Below are 18,211 nucleotides of genomic sequence, written 5' to 3'. Positions count from 1 at the left end.
CTGCTCCTGCCCCTCCCCACTCTAGGTCCGACCTGGGAGAAATGGGGGTGCAGGAGAGTCTGGGCAAAGTCAGGCCAGAGACATAAGAGGGGGCTTGGGGTGCCCCGGCCGCGGGGCGGGGCCCGCCGGGGGCGTGTGGGGCTCGGCCAATGAGCGAGGAGGCTGCGCGCGCGGGCGAGGGGGCGGGGTCTGAGTCCTTCCGAGAGGACCAAAGTCTTCTGTCACTCCCAGAGGGTGGGGCCCGGAGCCCAGTCCCGGAAGCGCCAGCGCTAAGTCACCCCAGGAGGGCTCTCCCCACCGGACCCGTGCCCAAGCTGAGCCCTGTGAAAGCAGGTACCGGAGCTCACCTGGGCCAGGGCAGCCCCTGACACGCGCCCCGCGCCGCGCCCAGCCCCTGCCTAGCCAGGTGCCCCTGACCTGCAGCTATCAACCTCTGCCTGCTCCCCGCAGCCTCCCTGCACCCCGACATGGGGAAGGCGGTTGGGCAAAGCCCAGGGTCTCCTCTTTGCTTTCGTCCCCTACCCCACCTCGGGCCCCGGGCTCTGAAGGCCACCCTGTTCATTAATTCATTCAAAACACAGTCCGGTGTTAATTTGGCAAGACTTTGTGGAGGCCTCCACAAATCTGGTTCCAGCTGATTCGGGTGTGGGGAGCAGACAGGGTCCTGCTGCAGGTGAGGCAGACCTGCCCTGCCTGGGGGGCCTGGGAGGCTGAGCTGTGTCCCCCACCCCATCTCCAGGCCATTGCAGAAGCCCCCGCAGGCTCTGGCTGGGGCAGATGGGTAGGTGGGCCCCCCACTAAAAGCTGCTCCATAGTGGGGAGCGGGGCGGTGCACTGTGGGCCTGAGGAGGGCCCCCCCCCAGCACAGGGACCCAAATCAGCCACACACCCTCAGGAGGCACCTACCTGAGGTGAGGTCAACAACCACTCTAGAGCTTGTCGCCCTCTAAAGATGGGGTGCCAGTGCCTTCCTGTGTAAGGCATGTGCAGAGAGGGCCCGTCTCCAGTTCCACGGGGGCTGTGTGCCCAGACATCTGGAGTTATCAGTTGTGAGGGGAGAGGACCACCTGCCACGTTCTCCAAGGGCAAGACTGGCCCCAGGTCTTACAGCAGGGAGCTGGAGGGCCCGCTTGGGCGTCCTGCAGCGCTGTCCCCTCCTGCAGGCCCTGTGTGGGCCGAGAGGACAGGCGGGCGCCACTAGCCTCCTGCCCGGTGACGCAGCACCCTCCCCCTGCACAACAGGACTTTTGCCCCCTATCTGTCCCTGCAGCTTCCTGCTTGGATCCTTGCAAGGTCTCCTGCAGCACCTGCCCAGATGCCAGGAGCTGGGGCCCCCAGGGGCCAGGGTCAGTCCCCTGCCGGGATGGGTCCTCTGGGCCGGCCCTGGGTCCTCCTACTCACCTACACGCTGACTGCCCTGGAGCTCACCTGCCTCTTCATGCAATTCTCCATCATACCGGTGAGTGCCTCCGCCCCAGGCAGCCTGGCCGCCAGCTTGCCGTCACTGTCCCTCTCATCATCCATGCAATGGCAGGGGGCTGGGGTGGGACCCCTCTCACTGGGGGCTCTTTGCCACACTGAAGCTAAGCAAGTTAAAGGACCAAGCGACTGTGCCTCTTGACCCTCCATCAGCCTGTCCTGGACTCTGGCTGTAGAAAGCCACCCCCACGCCACACGGCCCTCCTGGCAGCACCCGTTCCACCAGCTCTCCTAGTTCTGTTGCTCCTGCCCCACTTGGAGCCTTTGCCCTATTGATCCACCCCACCCCCACCCCCACCCCAGCTCACTTCCTAGCTGCACTCAGGCCTCTGCTCTGCTCAGGTCCTCCCGACACCTGCCTGGTACCACAACGGCGCCCCCTCACCCCTGGTCCTGGTTGGTCAGCCCTCCGGCAGCTTGTCCACAGCCCACATCCATCCTAAGTGTTAGGTTATTTCTGTCTGCCTTGCCGGGACGGGAGGGAAGGACTTGCTCCATCTCATTCATTCCCTGCTGCCTCTCCTGGTCTGAAACTGCGCAGCCATGGAGGCAGTTGGTTATGTGGCCACTGTGCCTCCTGTTACAGGCCGCCCACCAGCCAGACATTACCTGTACGCGTGTGTTTCACGCAAACCCTCGTGGAGCTGGCACACTCGCTGTCACCCTCCCAGGGAGATTTGGAGGTGCCAGAGCCCCCGAGATCCTTTCCTGTCTGGTCTGAGTGGAGCCGAGGCACTTTGAAAAGTTCCCCAGGAGACTCTCCTGAGCAGCCTGGGCCTGGGGACCTGGGGGGAGGGGGTGCCTGTGAGAGGCTCCCCGCCAGCCCATGAGCCCAACCTGGCCCCTCCCACCCCCAAGCCCAGCTGACTACCCCCCAGTGGCCTGGTCCAAGGCCGACTCCGTTCCTCAGCAGTCGGGCGGCCTGGGCAGGCGCCTCGCTGTCCTCATCACAAAATGGGTCCCAGCCATCCCTCCCTCAGAGGGTTGGTGTGGAGAGTGATGAGTGAACAGTTACAGCCTTAGAAGAGCTGGGCCAGGGGTCGGCAAACTTTTGAGACGGAAGAGCCAATCCTGTCCCTCACAACAATTTAAAAATCATTCGAAAGCCATACAACAAATGAAATCACCACTATGTGAATAATATCCTTTAAAAATTTTATAAATGAAACTATGATAGTTTTATTTTCATTTTCAATTTTACTTCAGAGCCACATGTACGGACCTGAAGAGCCGCATGTGGTTTGTGAGCCGCAGTTGGCCGACCCCTGAGCTGGGCACAGAGCTGGGGCACCCCCCACACACACTGGAGGGGCGCGTATTTGTTCAGCAATGAGCACTGAGCACCTACTATGTGCACCCGTTCTCAGAACTCTGAACACAGCAGAGCAGAGCGCAGCGTGGACTGAACAAGCTGCCCCTGCAGCTGGCAGCCCGCTGTGGTGTGTGTGTGGCGGGGACTGTGATGCCCACCAACAGTAAACAATACTAGGTAAACCGGGCTGCGGAAAGGCAATGGGGGGCGGGGGGCTGGGAGTGCCTGAGGACGCAGGGCAGGTTTGGGGTCAGGAAGGCCTCCCAGAGCCAAGGCTGAAAGGATCCAGGAGTGAGCCTAGCCAGTGTAAAGGCCCTGGGGCAGTAATGAGGCCAGGGCTGGGGAAGAGGGACGAGGAGGAGCTGAGGCCAGAGGGGACACCGGGTTCCCAGGAAGGCCGTGCAGTGGGGTGGCGGCAGGACAGCTGAGAGGGGCTCTGGGGCAAAGGCGGAGCCTTTGGAGTGGCTGGTGGATTGGTCAGCCATGTGAGAAAGAGGGGAGTCAGGATGGCCCCGAGCGGGGGTGGAGGCGTCAGCAGCGGAGCAGAGACCCGTCTTGCGGGGAGACCAGGAGCCAGCTCTGGACCCGCTGAGTTCGGATGCTTTGAGACACTGAGTGGAGGGGCAGGGGCCCTTTAGGACAAAGAGACGGGGGCAGGTGTCACTCTGTGCCACTGGCAGAGCGCAGTCAGGCTCCCACTGAACACGGTATTCCCGCCAGGTTTGCAGGGAAAAGCCGGAAGGTCCATGGCAGATAGGATCGAGGTGGAGGGGGGAGCCCCGAGGCAGCCTTGTAAGCGTGAGGAGCATGGAAGCTGAGCACTTGGGGGAGCAGGAGGTCGGGGTGACCTCTGGGAAGGGGAAGGGGAGTGCCTGACAGGGGAGGGGTGAAGGAGGGGAAGGGGAGGCGGGCAGCTCTTCTTAGGGGTCTGCTGCAAAGGTAGCAAAAGGGAGTGGAGGGGTGGAGGGGTGTAGAGAAAGCCGCCAGGATGGGGATGTGGGGAACAGCAAGGGTGCACCCTCTAATGAGAGAGGAGGCAGGCAGAGAGACACCTTTCAGAGCCCTGCCCTGGAAGAGGCCAGAGGCTTGGATGTGACGAGGGGGATAGAGGAGAGAGAACAGACTCACTAGGGGAATGAATGTGTGATGACTGTCAAGTCCACAGAGACACCTGTCCGACAGCCAGGCTCCCAGCGTCCCCAGCCGGGCTCTGCTGCCCAGGCTACCCACGTTAGGGGAGGGACAGGGAAGGAGGCGACGGAAGGCCACAGCCCTGGGCTCAGCAGTGTGCACACGCATGAGAGAAGGGAAGCAGTGGTTGTCCCAGACTGCTTAGGGAGAGTGCAGGACGCTGTGCGTTCATTTCCTGGGGCAGCCATGACAAAGCACCAAACCTGAGTGGCTTAGAGCAACAGAAGTTCATTGTCTCACAGCTCTGGAGGCCAGAAGTCCAAACACACGTGCTACGATCTTCCCTGTGAAGCGTGTAGGGGCACATGTGTCCTGCCTCCTCCAGCTTCTGCTGGCCCCAGACAACCCCAGTTGTGGCCACATATCCCGGTCTCTGCCTGTGTGTGTGTGTGTGTGTGTCAGAATTCCCCCTTTACACAAGGACCCCAGTCACACGGGATCAGGGCCCACCCTATGACCTCTCTGTAACTTAACGTGATTACCTCCAGAAAGACTCAGTTTCCAAATCAGGTCACATTCTGAGTACTGAAGGTGAGAACTTCAACATATCTTTGGGGTGTGGGGGGACGCAATTTAACCCATCATAAGTGGGATCACTAAAGGGAGGGGTCAGGAACTCAGAGGCCAGGGTTGGGGAAACAGCAACCTCCGGAGTACTGAAGTGAGGCTAGGACAAGAGACCTGGGTCCCCATGCCTCCTGGGGTTCACTGGAGGGGCACTGGTCACTGCATTTTGCTCCCCGATGTGCATCCCTCAGGAGGGTCTCCCAGTAGAGGGCAGGCCTGCATCCTGCTGGGAAAGGGACACTTTGGGACAACCTCCTGTTGACGTGGAGATGCTACCATCACCACGGACTTTAAGTGAACAAAACCAAAATGGTGGGGATTGGGTGCCTTCCCTCATCCATATGAGGTGTACCCCACAGGGGTAAGGGGGCCAGTAGCTGCTTCCACTGAGCACAGCCCTCCCTGAAGCTTGGACCCAGAGGACCCCTCCAAGATGAGCACTGAGTAGAAGGGCGCAGGCACACTGTGAGATGGCAGGGACATGCCCACGGAGGACCCCCAAGTCCGGACCCTGGGGTCCTTCCCAGACCCTTCCCAAGGACCCCTACTGTGTTTCAGTACCTGTCCCGGATCCTGGGCCTGGATTCTGTCACCTTTGGCTACCTGCAGACCACCTTTGGTGTGCTTCAGCTGCTGGGCGGGCCCGTGTTCGGCAGGTACAATGGGCATGCCCCTCAGAGGTCCCCGGCTGGGTCAGGCCAGGTTCCCAACCTCACATGGGCCCCGTTAGGGTGATGGCACCTCGAGGCCCAGAAGAACTTCAGTGCCTTTCAGGGTGGGAGGAGCCCCAGCTCCCAGGGTGTCCCACCCAGAAGTTCCACTCATTCTGGTTTGTGGTCAGAGAGGATTTACTTGATGAAACTCTCATGGCTGTAAAGGCCCAGCCCTGCTGAGCTGGGGACCCCACCAGCAACTTTTCTGGAAAAGTCAGTTCTGGGCACTGCAGACACAGTAAAACCAGACACCGCAGGGGCTCAGGGAGGGGTTCCCAGCCTCTGCCCAGAGCAGAGGGAGAAGGGTGCGAACCTGGGACACGTGCTCTGTAACACGTGCATGTCCCTTTGGTCCCTTCAGATCCCACAAGTTCTCCTCATAGGGAGTGACACCCGCGTCACTGAAAGCTGCCCCATTGGAAGGGTGCAGGAGCTGAGGCTGGAAGCAGGGTGGGTGGCCCAGCAGCCTAAGGAGGGCCCAGGCCCAGGCTGTCTCCCCAACCCTCGCAGCACAGGGTCTCCCTGATCAGCCCTGTGGGTGGGAGCACGTTGGCCTGGCTCCAGGCAGTCCCAGGGGGTGGGGGTGGGGACAGAGGAGGGGGGCCTCTGCCCCACATCTGTGAGGGTCAGGGGTGCGGTGCCCCCAGGTTTGCAGACCAGCGCGGGGCGCGGGCCGCGTTCACCATATCGTCCCTGGCGTCCTCTGCACTCTACCTGCTCCTGGCGGCCTCCTGCAGCCCGGCCCTGCCCGGCGTCGCCTTACTCTTCGCCTCGCGCCTGCCCGCCGCGCTCATGCACACGATGCCAAGTAAGACCGGGCAGGGCACCCTCAGGCCTGCGGGAGGACGGGGGTAGGGCTGGGGGCCTGTCCAGGGAGCCTGGGCGGAGCGGAGGGCAGGAGAGAAGTGGGGAAGGGTTGATATGGGGCGTGACCTGAGCCAGAGGGGGCGGGACGAGGTCACCTCGCATTTCTGGGACCTGAGAAGGGGTGCTGTGAGAGCGTGGCCTGACGGGGTGAGTGGGGACGGCAGATCAGAGGGGAGGAGTGGTGTTGGGTGGCCTGTGGGGGCAGGTCTGGGTTTCAGGGGGTGTATGGGGGCGTGGCCTGGGGGCCGAGGGGTGCAGAGGTGATGTGTGGGCGTGGCCGGGCCTCTTCGGGGTCAGCGAGAGGTCTGCCCCGCTCAGCCCCCGCACCCCTCCCCAGCCGCCCAGATGGTCATCACCGACCTGTCTACGCCCGAGGAGCGCCCCGCGGCCCTGAGCCGGCTCGGCCTGTGTTTTGGCCTCGGCACGATCCTCGGCTCCCTGCTCGGGGGGACCCTGAGCGCCGCGTGCGGGTAAGTGGTCGGGGCAGGGACCCGCCGGAGGGCGGGACGGCGAGGGCGGTGGGAGTACCGGTCAGGATGGCCGAGGCGGAGTCGGTTCCGCGCCGTCGCCGCGCTCCAGGCCTTCGGCCCATCCCGGCCGCTTCTCCCGGCCTCGGTTTCCTCGTTTGCACGCAGAGCAGGTTGGGTCTGGCGCAGGTTTACCTGCCTGGTGGGAAGGGCTGGAGGGGCGGAGCGTCCGGCAGAGGGCGCCGTAGCCCCGCGCTGCAATCCCACGGACGCAGGTTGGGTCAGGCCGCTCGTCCCAGGGCAGTCCCAAGCTGGGGCGACCTGCCTGGCAAGCTCCGGCCGGACTGAAATTAGGAAACCTAATTTCCTAAAGGAAACCTGACGGCAGGCGGTGGGGGAGGGGGACGCCGGCACTTGCTCTGCGATGGGGACGCTGCCTGCAACCAGGTCTGAGCCTCTGGAGGGGCCAGAACAGTATGCAGGCAGTGTAATAGCTAGTATATGTGAAATAAAGGCCTCTGTCGCCCCTACACACACACACACACACACACACACACACACACACACACCAGCTTTGCACACCCGGAGACCCGAGGCCTTCCCAGTCCCCAGACCCTGGCCTGCAGGACTCAGCTCTTGCCCGGTGCCCTGAGAGCCCAGCAGGCAGCTCCCACACAGTGGTCCACAGGGGGGGCCCATCCCAAGGCTCCTGACCCAGTGGGGGGCTGCACAGAGCTGGCTGTACCGGTGTCCCTGGGCGTGCCTTCTGGGGGAAAAGATTAACCTTGGACCCAGGACACCTGGCCCCAGAGAGGCCCACCCTGGCTGGCTAGGGAGGGGGACCTCCCTTCCGCTCCTGGGAGACCAGCCCCTCCCCACGCTTCCCCACCCCCATGTCTCCCTCTCCAGAAGCTCCCCAACACCCACTGGAAATTGGCTTTCTACATAAAGGTGGACTTTGCACCTGACCTTCATTCTGGCCCAAGCCTTTCGTTCTGGGCTGGGTGATGCAGTGGGTGGAGACCCTTCTTTGCTCCCTGACCAGAGGCCCTGTGCCAGGTGGTGAACTACCCACCCTGACCCCACACAGGCCTGGGCGAGCTGCCCTGGGACTCCCTTCAGGGAGGAGCCTTCCTGGTGTCTGAACTACACACACACAACTACCACGTGCGCGTATGCACACACACACACACACACACACACACACACACACACACACACGATGGCAGGGGTGCCGCTCGCCATCGGGCCAGAACCTCTGTTGACACCAGGTTCTCTAATCTTGAAAGACCCTATGCCAGGCCCTGGGCCTCTGGGGGGCTCAGTTTCCCCACACTCTTCGAGTACCCCCAGACAAACCCCAATAGTGGTGAATGGCTGAGCCCCAGGGATTGGAGGACAGAGGGCATGGTGGCCTTGTCACGCGACACCTCCAGTCTCTGGAGAGCGGTCTCCAGCCGCAGGCTCCCGCCTCCCACCCCAGCATTGTCATCAGAGCCTGGGTTTCCGGAGCCCTCTTCTGCTGAGCGCCTTGGGCAGGAGGGCAGACCCCTTTGCTCACGTTTCCTCACCGCGTTTATTGACCATCTAAGTGCCCCTGGCGTCGGGTTCTTGGGAACAGCGTCGAACAGGACAGACCCAGCTGTGGCACAGGCACTGGTGTAACTGGTTTGGGCCCAGCCCAGAGCTCAGGGCTGGTTGAACTGCATGGTGTGAGAGTAATAATACAGCAGGATTGGGGGCCACGAAGACAGGTGGTCACCTGACCTCAAGGAGGTGAGGGGGAGACAGGAGGGCCTGTCCTGCAGGACTCAGGCTGGAGTGGGGGAGCAGGGAGTGGACGGCGGGGGCTCGCCCGTGAAGCCCTGGGCAGGTATAGCCTAGCTGCTGTGTTGAGAATGTGGGAGGTGAGGCCACTGCAGGGAGACCAGCGAGCTGGCTACGGCCCTGGCCCTGGTCTAGGCCAGACAGGATGGCGGCCGGACCAGGGGTGGCCGTGGGGGGAGGGGCAGGCTCTGGCTTGGCTTTACTAATGGGGGGATGCAGGTGTAAACTCAAGGCCATTCCTGATGCAGATTGGCCCTAGGGGAGCCATGGACCTTGCTGAGATCTGAGCATCATGGGGCACCAGTGGGAGTCGGGTCTCCATTGGGGCTGAGTCTGGTGGCCCTTAGGTGCCCAAGGGAACAGGCGGCTGGGCAAGGGGGTCTGAGCTGGGGGACAGCTGGGCTGCGTCCTCGAGGCTGATTTCTAAGCCCTGCGAGCTGGCTTGCTTCATGGCCGGGGTCGGGGGTGGTCAAAGAGGAGGGATGATAAGGGCGGGAAAGGAAGGAAATCCGCGAGGACAGTTTAGAAGCCGAGGGGCATGTGGGTCCAGGCGGGGAGAGCTCACCGCGCCTACGAGGCCGACAGCGACCGCCGATTCCACCTGGTCGGGACCTGCCTCCCTTTTGTGCTGGGCAGAGGCAGGGACCTGACTCGGTAGGTGAGTCACGATAGGGAAGTCACGGTCAAGAGAAAGGGCTGTTTCCCCAGAGGGAGGTGGAAGGTCAGGGGCGTGGAGAGGGTGGAGGGACAGGAGAGGCTGGGCAGGGGGAGGCCCCGCCGACTGCCCCACCCGCCAGGACTTTCTCAGCCCTTTGGACAGGTGCTTCACCTTCTAGCCCAGTCACCTGCTATCATGGTCCACGGGCACCTTTCTTCACCCCGCCAGGTGTTCTCACCTATGAAATGGGTCTTTCAGCACTTGCTTGCTCCCAGGGGGTGCTGTGAGGTGTGAGGGCTGGGCCCTATGTCAGGGACACACACACTCACACTCACGCACTCACTCACTCACTCACCAACACACGCTGGCCTCCACTCACCAGCCCTGTGTCACGGTCCGTCTCATCATCGCTTGCCTTTTTCTCCAGCCCACTCTGACCCAGAAGCTACCACTTACTCCCCTCTCACTCTCAGCAGCTCCCAAGATCACCTCCACCCCTGCCCTCACCTTCCAGAACATTCCATAGTGCCTCTCTTTCATCCCAAGATCCAAGGCACTTTATATCCCTGGGACTTCCTTTGATGGGTGGGGAAACTGAGTTCCCATGGAAGGTGGGGCTCCCCCATGGAGCTCCTGGTCCTTGTGCAAGGCCCAGGGATGGCGGGCTTCAGGACCCTGTTGCCCCAGGGCAAAGGCGAGCACCATGCCTGGCCTCCCTGCCCTCCCCACCCCCTGTGCCCCATCCCCAAAAGGCCCCAGCTGTACTCCATTGCCCGACACTGGGGAGCGGGTAGAGGGAGGAAGTGGCCTTGGCAGCTCCTGGCTGTGGCACAGGCACTGGTGTAACTGGTTTGGGCCCAGCCCAGAGCTCAGGGCTGGGAGGGCTGGCTCTCCGAGTCCCAGACCTGGCCCATGACTCACTTAGCAGGTGTGTGTGTTGGGGGGTGGCTCTGTGACTCATGGCCCTGAGCCCAGGACCTCACAACCTGGGGAAGCCTCAGTCACACCTTAATCCCAAGAGGGCCATGAGCCTCGAGGTGGGCAGTGCCAGCCTGCTCAGCCCACCTGAGTCATGTCCCAGGGGTGGGTCTCGGAGATTTGAGGAGGGGAGCCCCCTGTCAAATGTTGCTCATGGCAGAACCTGGAGAGACACCAGGCCTGAGGGTTGCACTTAGCGTCCGGGGTCTTTGGTGCAGCCCCCTGAGTGCTGGGGGCTGCCCCAGCACCTCACCAAGGCCCTCTGTTGTCCAGCTCTGGGCAGGAGAGGCTGGCCCCGGACATCAGGGCTCTTGGATGCCTAGTGTCAGCCTGGGCAGGGGCAGGGTGCACACCCCTGGGCCTTGAACTAGATGGCAGGAGGGCTCAGTTAGACCTGGGACTGCTGCTGAGAGGGCCTTAAGCAGAACAAGCAGGCGTTGGGGGTCTGCAGCTTGCCTCTGTCAGGGCTGGATGGCTGGTCAGGGCCCGGCCAGGGCCAGCCCAGTGTGGCCCCACAGCAAGTCATGAGTACAGCGGGTCCTGCCGCCCAGGACCCAAGGGGTCTGTCCCCCAGAACTGGTTAGAATTTGGGCAGACATCCATCAGGTGGCCACTTATATAGACCTAGGAAAACTTGAGCCATAGACCACCCTGCAGGTCAGGCAAAGCTGGGTCTCAGTGTCAGCTGCCAGCCCTCCTGGGCACCAACTGGCAGGTGAGTGGCCTGGCTCTGATCCTTAGCTCGAGCTGCGCCCGGCGGGCCCTCAGGGACTCAGATGGTATTCACTGTACTTCTTATCAGGAGGCGGGTGACACAGGCCTCCCTGAGGACGTTATCCCAGGGGTGAAGGCACAGGAACCCCTTATCCTGCTGATGGGCGGTTTCCGCCCGGTGACACGCCAGCATCCTCTGGGAGTTAATGAGTAGTCGTTCGGGGCTGCCCTGAACGGCTCTGGGACAGGAGTGACTCACCCATCAGCCAGGCTGCCTGCCCCACCTGGGGCTCGGTGGCTGAGGCCGTACAGCGCCAGCCAGGCTTCTGCCTCTCCGCCCGTGAGGGATGGACTGACCTGCAGACAGAGCCTGGCCGTTCCAGGCGCTAGGAAGGACATGATCAGGGCAAAAAGGGCTGGAAGAATGGGGCCGGGACCTTAGTGTAAACCTGAGACAAGAAGTCAGACAAGGAGGGGCTGGGACAGACAGTGTTCCAGGCCGAGAGAAAGCCCCTGCAGAGGCAGGGAGGGGCTTGGGGCCTGTGTGGTTGGAGTGGGGGGATCAGGTGCTTGGGGGACACAGAGGGCTGCAAAGGGGTTAGGCTGGACATGGTTTTAAGGTTCTTTCCTGGGACCTGGAAGCCAGAGGGAGGCTGAGTCAGGAGTGGTCCCACGAGAGTCCCATTCCGTGGTTCTAGCCACAGTGTTTGTGCTGGGGCGTGGGGCAGGTGGGGCAGGGCGACTTTTCCACCTTGAGCCCCAGGCTGGACATCCGGCGACTCTCTAGAGCCCCCCATATGCAGACATCACGTGAAGCTGGGTCCCAACTGACCCTAGCCGGTTTTCCAGGTTGTACGGGAGAGGGGTACACAGCCTCGGAGGCCCGGAGCCCCACCTCGGCCAGGCCAGGAGACCTTGGCCACATATTTTCACCTCTCAGAGCCTTAGCAGGTGGGAAGGGCCGCTCCAGCTCCATCAGTAATCGTCACCTTGGAGCTGGATGGGTCAGGCCGAGAGGCCCAATCAGAGTCCACAGGGGTGGGCAGATGGCCAGGCCCCTGCCTTCCTGATAATGGCGTATGGGCATGCTCTGGGCCTCGAGATCAGGATGAAAGGCAGCCCTGGTGGCCACCAGCCACGAGGAACCACGGCCGGTGGGCTGGGCTGCAGGACAACCAGGCAGCCCCCAGTGACTGGTGCAGCCTTGGGGTGGGTGGGGGTCAGGGTGTCCTGGGAGGGTGGCATCCCTGAGTTCAGCCCCATTTGTATCTGAGGAAAGGAAATCACCCATCAAGGTAGCCACAGACAAGGACAGAAGGACTCAGATGCCCTTTGGTGGCATCCATGAGTCCATCCATCCAGCCCCCTGTCCATCCATTCAGCCAAAAATAAATGGGGGTGGTGGACAAAGACATACCACATGGCGCCTGTCCTCATGGTCATTGCTTGATTTGTGAAGACGGTCCATTGAGCCACAGAGCCCCATCCCTCACGATCCTGCGGCACAAAGGTCCCCAGGGCAGGATCGGAGAGCAGGGGGGCTGACTCTGGGGGTGCTCTGAGCAGAAAACCCCCAGGGAGGGGCGCCCGAGCTTTGGGCACGAGGCTGGAGGGCATCCCAGCTGAGAAGACCCTCCGCGCAGAGGTCCAGTGACTGAAGCTGCCTTTCTCTTCCATTTCCTGTCCTGGGGAGTCGGAGAGAGCTCTGAGTGGGGAGGGCACCCCTACTCCTCCCGGTGCCCCCCAGGGTTCCTGGGCCCCTTGGGTTCCCTGGCCACCATGCAAGGGACAGGCAAGATCCCAGGAGAAGTGGTCTGGCTCCCTGCCACCAGCCCCTCGCTTGTCACCAGCCTCCCAAAATAGCCATCTAAGTGCCGCCTCTGCTCCCCCACATTTCCGGGGCATCTGGCAGAGAAAGCAGGTTTTGTCCCTGCCGACCCCGAGCAGTGACATGGGGGCCTCTGAGGCCAGAGTCATGAAGAAAGAGCCCTTTTCTCTGGGGCCAGCCGCCAGGGCCGGTGTGTCCCCTACTCACGTCACGGATCAGTTCCTGCCAGCTAGAAGGGGGGCTGTGGGGCCACTCTGGGGTCCAGCACCCTCTCACCCTTTGGCCTGCCAGTCAGCGGAGAGGCCCCTGTGTTTGGGATCCTCAGTGGTCGGAAAGCCTGAATCACCAGCCTCCTGGGCAGTGGGCGTTGGCGGGTGGGGGGGTGGGGCAGAGATGGGCCAGTGGCACATGCAGGCTGGACAAGTGCCAACTCCACCACTGACCCGCTGTGTGAGCCCTGGCAGGTCCCAGCCTGAGGAATGAGGGGCGGCCGAGGCTCTAGGCCCCACTGGCTTCCCTGGTCCTGCGTGGAGCAGAGCCCTTGCAGCCCATGGTTCCCCAGGGAGCCCTGTGTGTTTGTGTGTGTACGTGTGTGTGCCCTGCGTATCTGTGTACACTGGTGCAGCTGTGGCGGGGAGGGGTGGGGGAAGCCCTCTCTGACCTCCGTGGAGGGCCAAGGGCTGCGTTTGGAGGTGCAGGGGTGTCTCCCAGAACACTGGCCTCCCACTCATGTCTGTGCCCTGAGGCCCTGGCCAGGCCAGATTTCGGGGCTCTGGTGGGGTCTGGGACAGGCCTTTGGTTGTCCATGTGAACAGCTCACACATTTGTTCCCCGGTCTAATGTCCACTGTGGTCTCGGCACAAGGTTCCACCCAGGCCCACCTGTCTTCAGGGGCTGGATACGGGCCGTCTGAAAGAGCGAGCCCTTGTCAGAGGACAGGGTGCCCACCAGGGAGGAAGCCCCGGGGCATCAGAGAGAAGGGCCTTTGCAGGATGGATAGGAGTTTTCTCTGCTGCGAAGGGGAAAGGTTTCTGCTGTGCACAGGCCAGGAGGCCTCAGCAGCCGGGCTCAGTAAACGTTCCCTTTTGGCCCCTTATCTCCCCCTGGGGATGGGGCTGGGACAGCCTTCAGGACACAGTGGTGACAGGTTGACGGCCCTGCCTGGAGCTGGAGGCCAAGGTCTGCCTGTGCCGCCCAGAGGGGTCAAGGGTGGCGTGAGGGTCCAGCTTCCACGTGGGTGACTCATGGCAGGAAAGGCGCCCTTAGAAGTGAAAGCTGATGGGAGAGCCTGAGTCACAGCCATTGGTGGTGACACCGGCAGGCTGAAGGCCGCCGTAGGGCGGTGTCCTGGTTTTGGAGGGGGCCAAGCCCCTCCCCAGGCCCAGCACCCCAGCCCCTTCCGGAAGGTGTGCTGCTCCCTGTCGGCCCGCCCGTGTCTCCCTCCAGACCCAAGTCACCAAGGCGGAGCCCTCCCCAAGGTGGAGCAGTTGCTTTCTAGATGCCACCTTCCACCCCAGGAGGCCCCTCCAGCCCCACCAGAAAGAAGAGGACTGAGGGCCCGGGAGCCTCGGTCTCCTCCTCTGTAAAATGGGGGGGTCCTCTTCTTCCAGGGGGCGTCTGGGGAGCTCCCCCACGTTGCTTCCACTTTCACGGAAGACATGACTTGGAGCCAAGGCACGGGGCCCCCAGCAGTCCCCAGGGCTCAGTGCGGGTCCCCAGGTCCCTGACACACCTGCCCAGGCCGGGAGAAGTGGATGCGCGTGCTCACACACGCCAGGCCTGTCCCTGGGGGCCTGTCCTACCCCTCAGCGCCTGAGAGCTTTCCGTCCCCTGGGAGAGTCCGCCCCAGCCCTGCTAGGGCTCAGCATCCTGGCTCCTGCCAACGCCCATCCTCAGAGGCCGCTGGGGCCCACACGCTGTGAACGCTGAGGGCCGCAGCCACAGGGTGAGGGTCAGCGGGGCGAGAGCTTCATCTGTTCCTTCATCTGTCACCTGATAAATGTGCCCCAAGGGCCCCGGCCCCTGCCCTGCAGGTCACAGGCTGTGGGGATGTGGGTGGTGGGGTTTGAACTGTTCTCAGCTGTCAAGGCCTAAGTGTGACTGAAGGTGCAGGTGGGGGGACGCTGCAGGTGGCACCCACACCCTGTGCGAACATGACTGTCGCCCCCAGGATTCACTGTCCGGCCATCATAGCTTTTGTGGCTAACCTCCTAGGAGCCGCCCTCAGCTTCACCTGCATCCCCGCCAGCACCAAAGCGGCCAGCGCCCGTGGCCAGGCTGCCCCACCGGGTAAGTCCCCCCAGGCACGCCCCACCAGGCACAACGCTCCCAGATACTCGCCGGTGTGAGACAGGAGGCCTCCCCTCCCGCTAGCCAATAATGGGGGCCTCCTCCACCCGGGCCCTCCCTTCTTTGAGAGTCTGCTGAGACCGCTGCGTGCCAAAGCGTCCACAGAGGCTTCCTGTCTACTGCGGGGGGTGCATGTCCCATGGGCACATGGGGCACGGGGAGGAATTCAGGGGCCCCTCATGCCCTCCTTTTCTCCTTGAGCCCCTTGGGGGTGCCAGCACCATTTGAGCCAAGCTAAGTGTGGTCATGGAGGAGGGCCCTTGTCCATGGAATGCATGGAGGTGGGAGTGAGACAGGCTGAAGTCCAGGGCAGCGAGGCGTTAGGAGGGGTTGCCAGGGAGGCCTGGGGAGGCCCAGGGAGGACCACGGGGGGGGGGCGGGGTGGATTAGCCAGGACCCCAAGGCCTCGAGCACAGGGTGCCGTGAGGGCGTTGGCTTTAGAAGCACAGCTCGGGGTGCCGAGGTGTCGTGCAGAGTGCCTCCAGGGCCCCTTAATGAGAAATCAGGGCTCTGCGGGGGGCGGGGGGAGGTCCCCTCCAGGGCATCCCGGCCAACCAGTGCGTGCCTGGCACAGTAGGGCCCTGTGTCTCTGCCCAGTGACTGAGAGCACTTTCTGGGATCGACCCACCTGGGAGCCATCCTGGGGCAAAGAGGCCCCTGAGCAGTCGCTGTGATGGAACAATCCAGAAAGAGTTGAGAGGGAGGACCTGGGGTGGGAGCAGCGCCTGCAGATACATAGGCCTGGCCCCCCAGCAGCCAGGCTGAGGCGGGTGAGGAGTGAGGAGCAGGCCTGATGGGCCTTTCCGGATGCCCAGGTGGACCCAAGGCCAGCTTGTTTGACCTGAAGGCAATCATCCACTTGCTGCTGCGGCCAGGTGTCCTGCCGGTGTTCCTCATCAAGGTGATCTCCGGCTTCCCCTCAGGTGAGTCCCAGGCTGCCTGCCGGGTGTCCAGAGCCCAGTGCAGCTAAGCATTCGGGGCTGTGGGGGCAGAGGTCCGCAGCCAGGGCACTGCCCCTTCTGTCTGCCCTGTGTCGCCTGCCTCTCTTCAAGCCTCAGCTGGGCTGCATGCAGTCACATCAGTCCCAGAGAGGGAGACAGCCCCCTGGTTCGTGCAGATGTGGCTGCCCCCGGGCCCTCCCTCTCCTCCCAGCCGCTCAGGGCCCCCTCGAAGCCCGTGTACTCCTACTGTGCGCACAGCCCCAGCTGTCCTGCCTGTGGCTCCCAAATCCTCTTGGGACAGTCTGAGAGGCGTTGACAGGAAGTCTGAAGGTGAAGACTCACTGGGGCGACTCCTGTGTCCTGGCCGTCTGGTGACGGGTGGACCCTGAGGGCGTCAGTGGCCAGTTGTGCCCAGTGGCCACCGCAGTACCCCCGCTGGGTCCTCTAACCAGGATGCTGGGAACAGCACAGAGTCCAGCCAGTGAGGCAGCTTTCATAGCTCGCACACCCCCACGTTGGCACTAAGGGGCTGGCCCTTCACCAGGCAGGAAGCTCTCGGCCCCGGCACTACTGTGCTGAAGCTCCTTGGGTGTGAGGTGGAGGCTGGGACAAGGGCTCCTGGCCAGGCCCTCGCCAGCCCCCTCCTCTGGCTCTCTGGGGCGTGGAGCCTGGGACCACGTCACCAATTTCAGTAAAAGTGGCCTTTGAGGACCCCTGGTAGGCCTAGGGCCAAACCCTCCCACATCGTGAGCCCTAGGAGCCCCGTCTTTCAACTGCCCTCATCCGGGATGGCCCTGGGCTCCCGCCACCCTGTCCAAAGGTAGCTTCCAGCACCTTCCAACTGAGTCTGCAGCAGCCCCAAGGGGCGGCGCGTCCCGTGCCAGGGACCAGGCGAAACACAGGGAAGGCTGGTCCTGGTCCGGCTGGTGTCACGTGCACCACCTCTCTGTGCCAGTCTCTGTGGCCAGGGCCCCTGGTACCCTGGTCGGCCCAGCCTGGGCTCCTGCCCAGCTGACAGGAGGGAGGGCTGGGCACGAGCCGCAGCCCTGACCCCTCCCCTGCCTAGGGCTCTTCATGGTCATGTTCTCCATCATCTGCATGGACTTCTTCGGGCTGGAGCCCGCCCAGTCCGGCTACCTCCTGTCCTTCTTCGGGCTTCTGCTGATGGTGAGTGAGTGCCGGGCGCACAGGGCTCGCGGGGTGGGCCAGGCTTCTCGGCAGCGCGCCCCATGCTGCTCTCCCGCCTCCGGCCTCGCCGGGCTCCCCGGGCTCTGAACCCTCACCTTCCACTCCCTCGTGCGTCTCCCAGCCCGCCCGCCCGCCCGCCTTCGTGGGGTCACTGTGCTGATTAAATGAGCCAAGATGGTGCGTGACGCTCTCTGATATCCTGCTGTCACTGTGGGAGGCCCTGAGACTGGCCAGGGGTCAGGAGGTGCTCTAGAAGCAGTTTGGGGCATCCTGTCGGCCAGCCCCCAGGGCCCTCAGCCCCCAGGCCCAGGGCCAGCCCTGCCCAAGCCCAGCCGTCCCAGCTCCTCCTGGACATCTGGCCCAGGCCCAGGGTGGTGGGGACAGGTGCTGCCGCCACCACCGCCCGAGATGTCTGCCTGACAGCCGAGCTCCAGAGGGGCTATTTTGGGACGTGCCTGAGCAGGGGGTGGGGGGGCTCTCTACCTCTCCGGAAGCATGTGGCATTCCTGGCACCTCCCAGCCATCTGCCTCCCATGCCTCTGGCCCCAGACTGGCATAAGCCCAGGGGTTAAAATAGCCTCCCCTGGGAGGGGCCCGCCCCAGCCCTCCGTGGGCGGAGAAGGCCTCAGCTCTGTGGGTGAGGCCAGGGCACGCTGGAGGGAAGAGAAACAAAAACAACAACAATAATAATAACATTCCGAAGTTGGGGCCGCTAAAGCCTTGTTCTAAACGGCTGCCCCCCGGGCCCAGGAGACCAAGCCTGTCTCCCGGCTGAAACCAGCAGCCCCCTCGAGACCCTGAGGGACAGACACAGGTAGCCTCTGGCCTAGTTGGGGACATAGGTGACCCTACCCCAGACATCTGTAGCAACGGTGGCCGTCACCTGGGGATGGGGAAAGCAGCAGGATGGGACAAGGAGGCTGGGGACCGGGAGGAGGACCTTCGGAGAGAACGGAGGGAGCTTGCAGAGGAGCGGGGTGTGCCAGACCCCCGGGCCCGCAATCCAGCCGGGATGGGGGTGCAGCTGAGGCCCCGAGCTGTGGCGGAGGGCGGGGGCTTGGGAGCAGAGACAGGCCTGAAGCCGCCTTCCTCAGGCACCTTCCTGAACCCCCGTCAGGGAAGGGCTGGTCTC

The 18,211-nt window shown here is 63.1% G+C and overlaps 1 protein-coding gene across 2 annotated transcripts in view; it reads left to right on the top strand.

The window, feature by feature from the left end:
- The first annotated feature begins 231 nt into the window (after positions 1-231).
- The window catches only part of SLC67A1 (solute carrier family 67 member 1), a 23,248-nt gene continuing 5,268 nt past the window's right edge, over positions 232-18,211 (top strand). The window contains exons 1-8 of one of the 2 annotated variants that reach the window (XM_019667307.1): positions 232-333; positions 1,271-1,459; positions 5,108-5,205; positions 6,000-6,070; positions 6,467-6,599; positions 14,772-14,890; positions 15,766-15,873; positions 16,958-17,058. In XM_019667307.1, the coding sequence (XP_019522852.1) occupies positions 1,316-1,459; positions 5,108-5,205; positions 6,000-6,070; positions 6,467-6,599; positions 14,772-14,890; positions 15,766-15,873; positions 16,958-17,058 (774 nt within the window). In that variant the 5' untranslated portion in view covers positions 232-333; positions 1,271-1,315. Of the gene's footprint in view, positions 334-1,270; positions 1,460-5,107; positions 5,206-5,909; positions 6,071-6,466; positions 6,600-14,771; positions 14,891-15,765; positions 15,874-16,957; positions 17,059-18,211 lie in introns of both variants that reach the window. The other variant, XM_019667306.1, reaches the window with a different exon arrangement.

Source organism: Hipposideros armiger, unplaced genomic scaffold (genome assembly GCF_001890085.2).
Source record: "Hipposideros armiger isolate ML-2016 unplaced genomic scaffold, ASM189008v1 scaffold_494, whole genome shotgun sequence".
NCBI lineage: Eukaryota > Metazoa > Chordata > Mammalia > Chiroptera > Hipposideridae > Hipposideros > Hipposideros armiger.
This window is presented reverse-complemented; position numbering and strand designations above follow the sequence as displayed.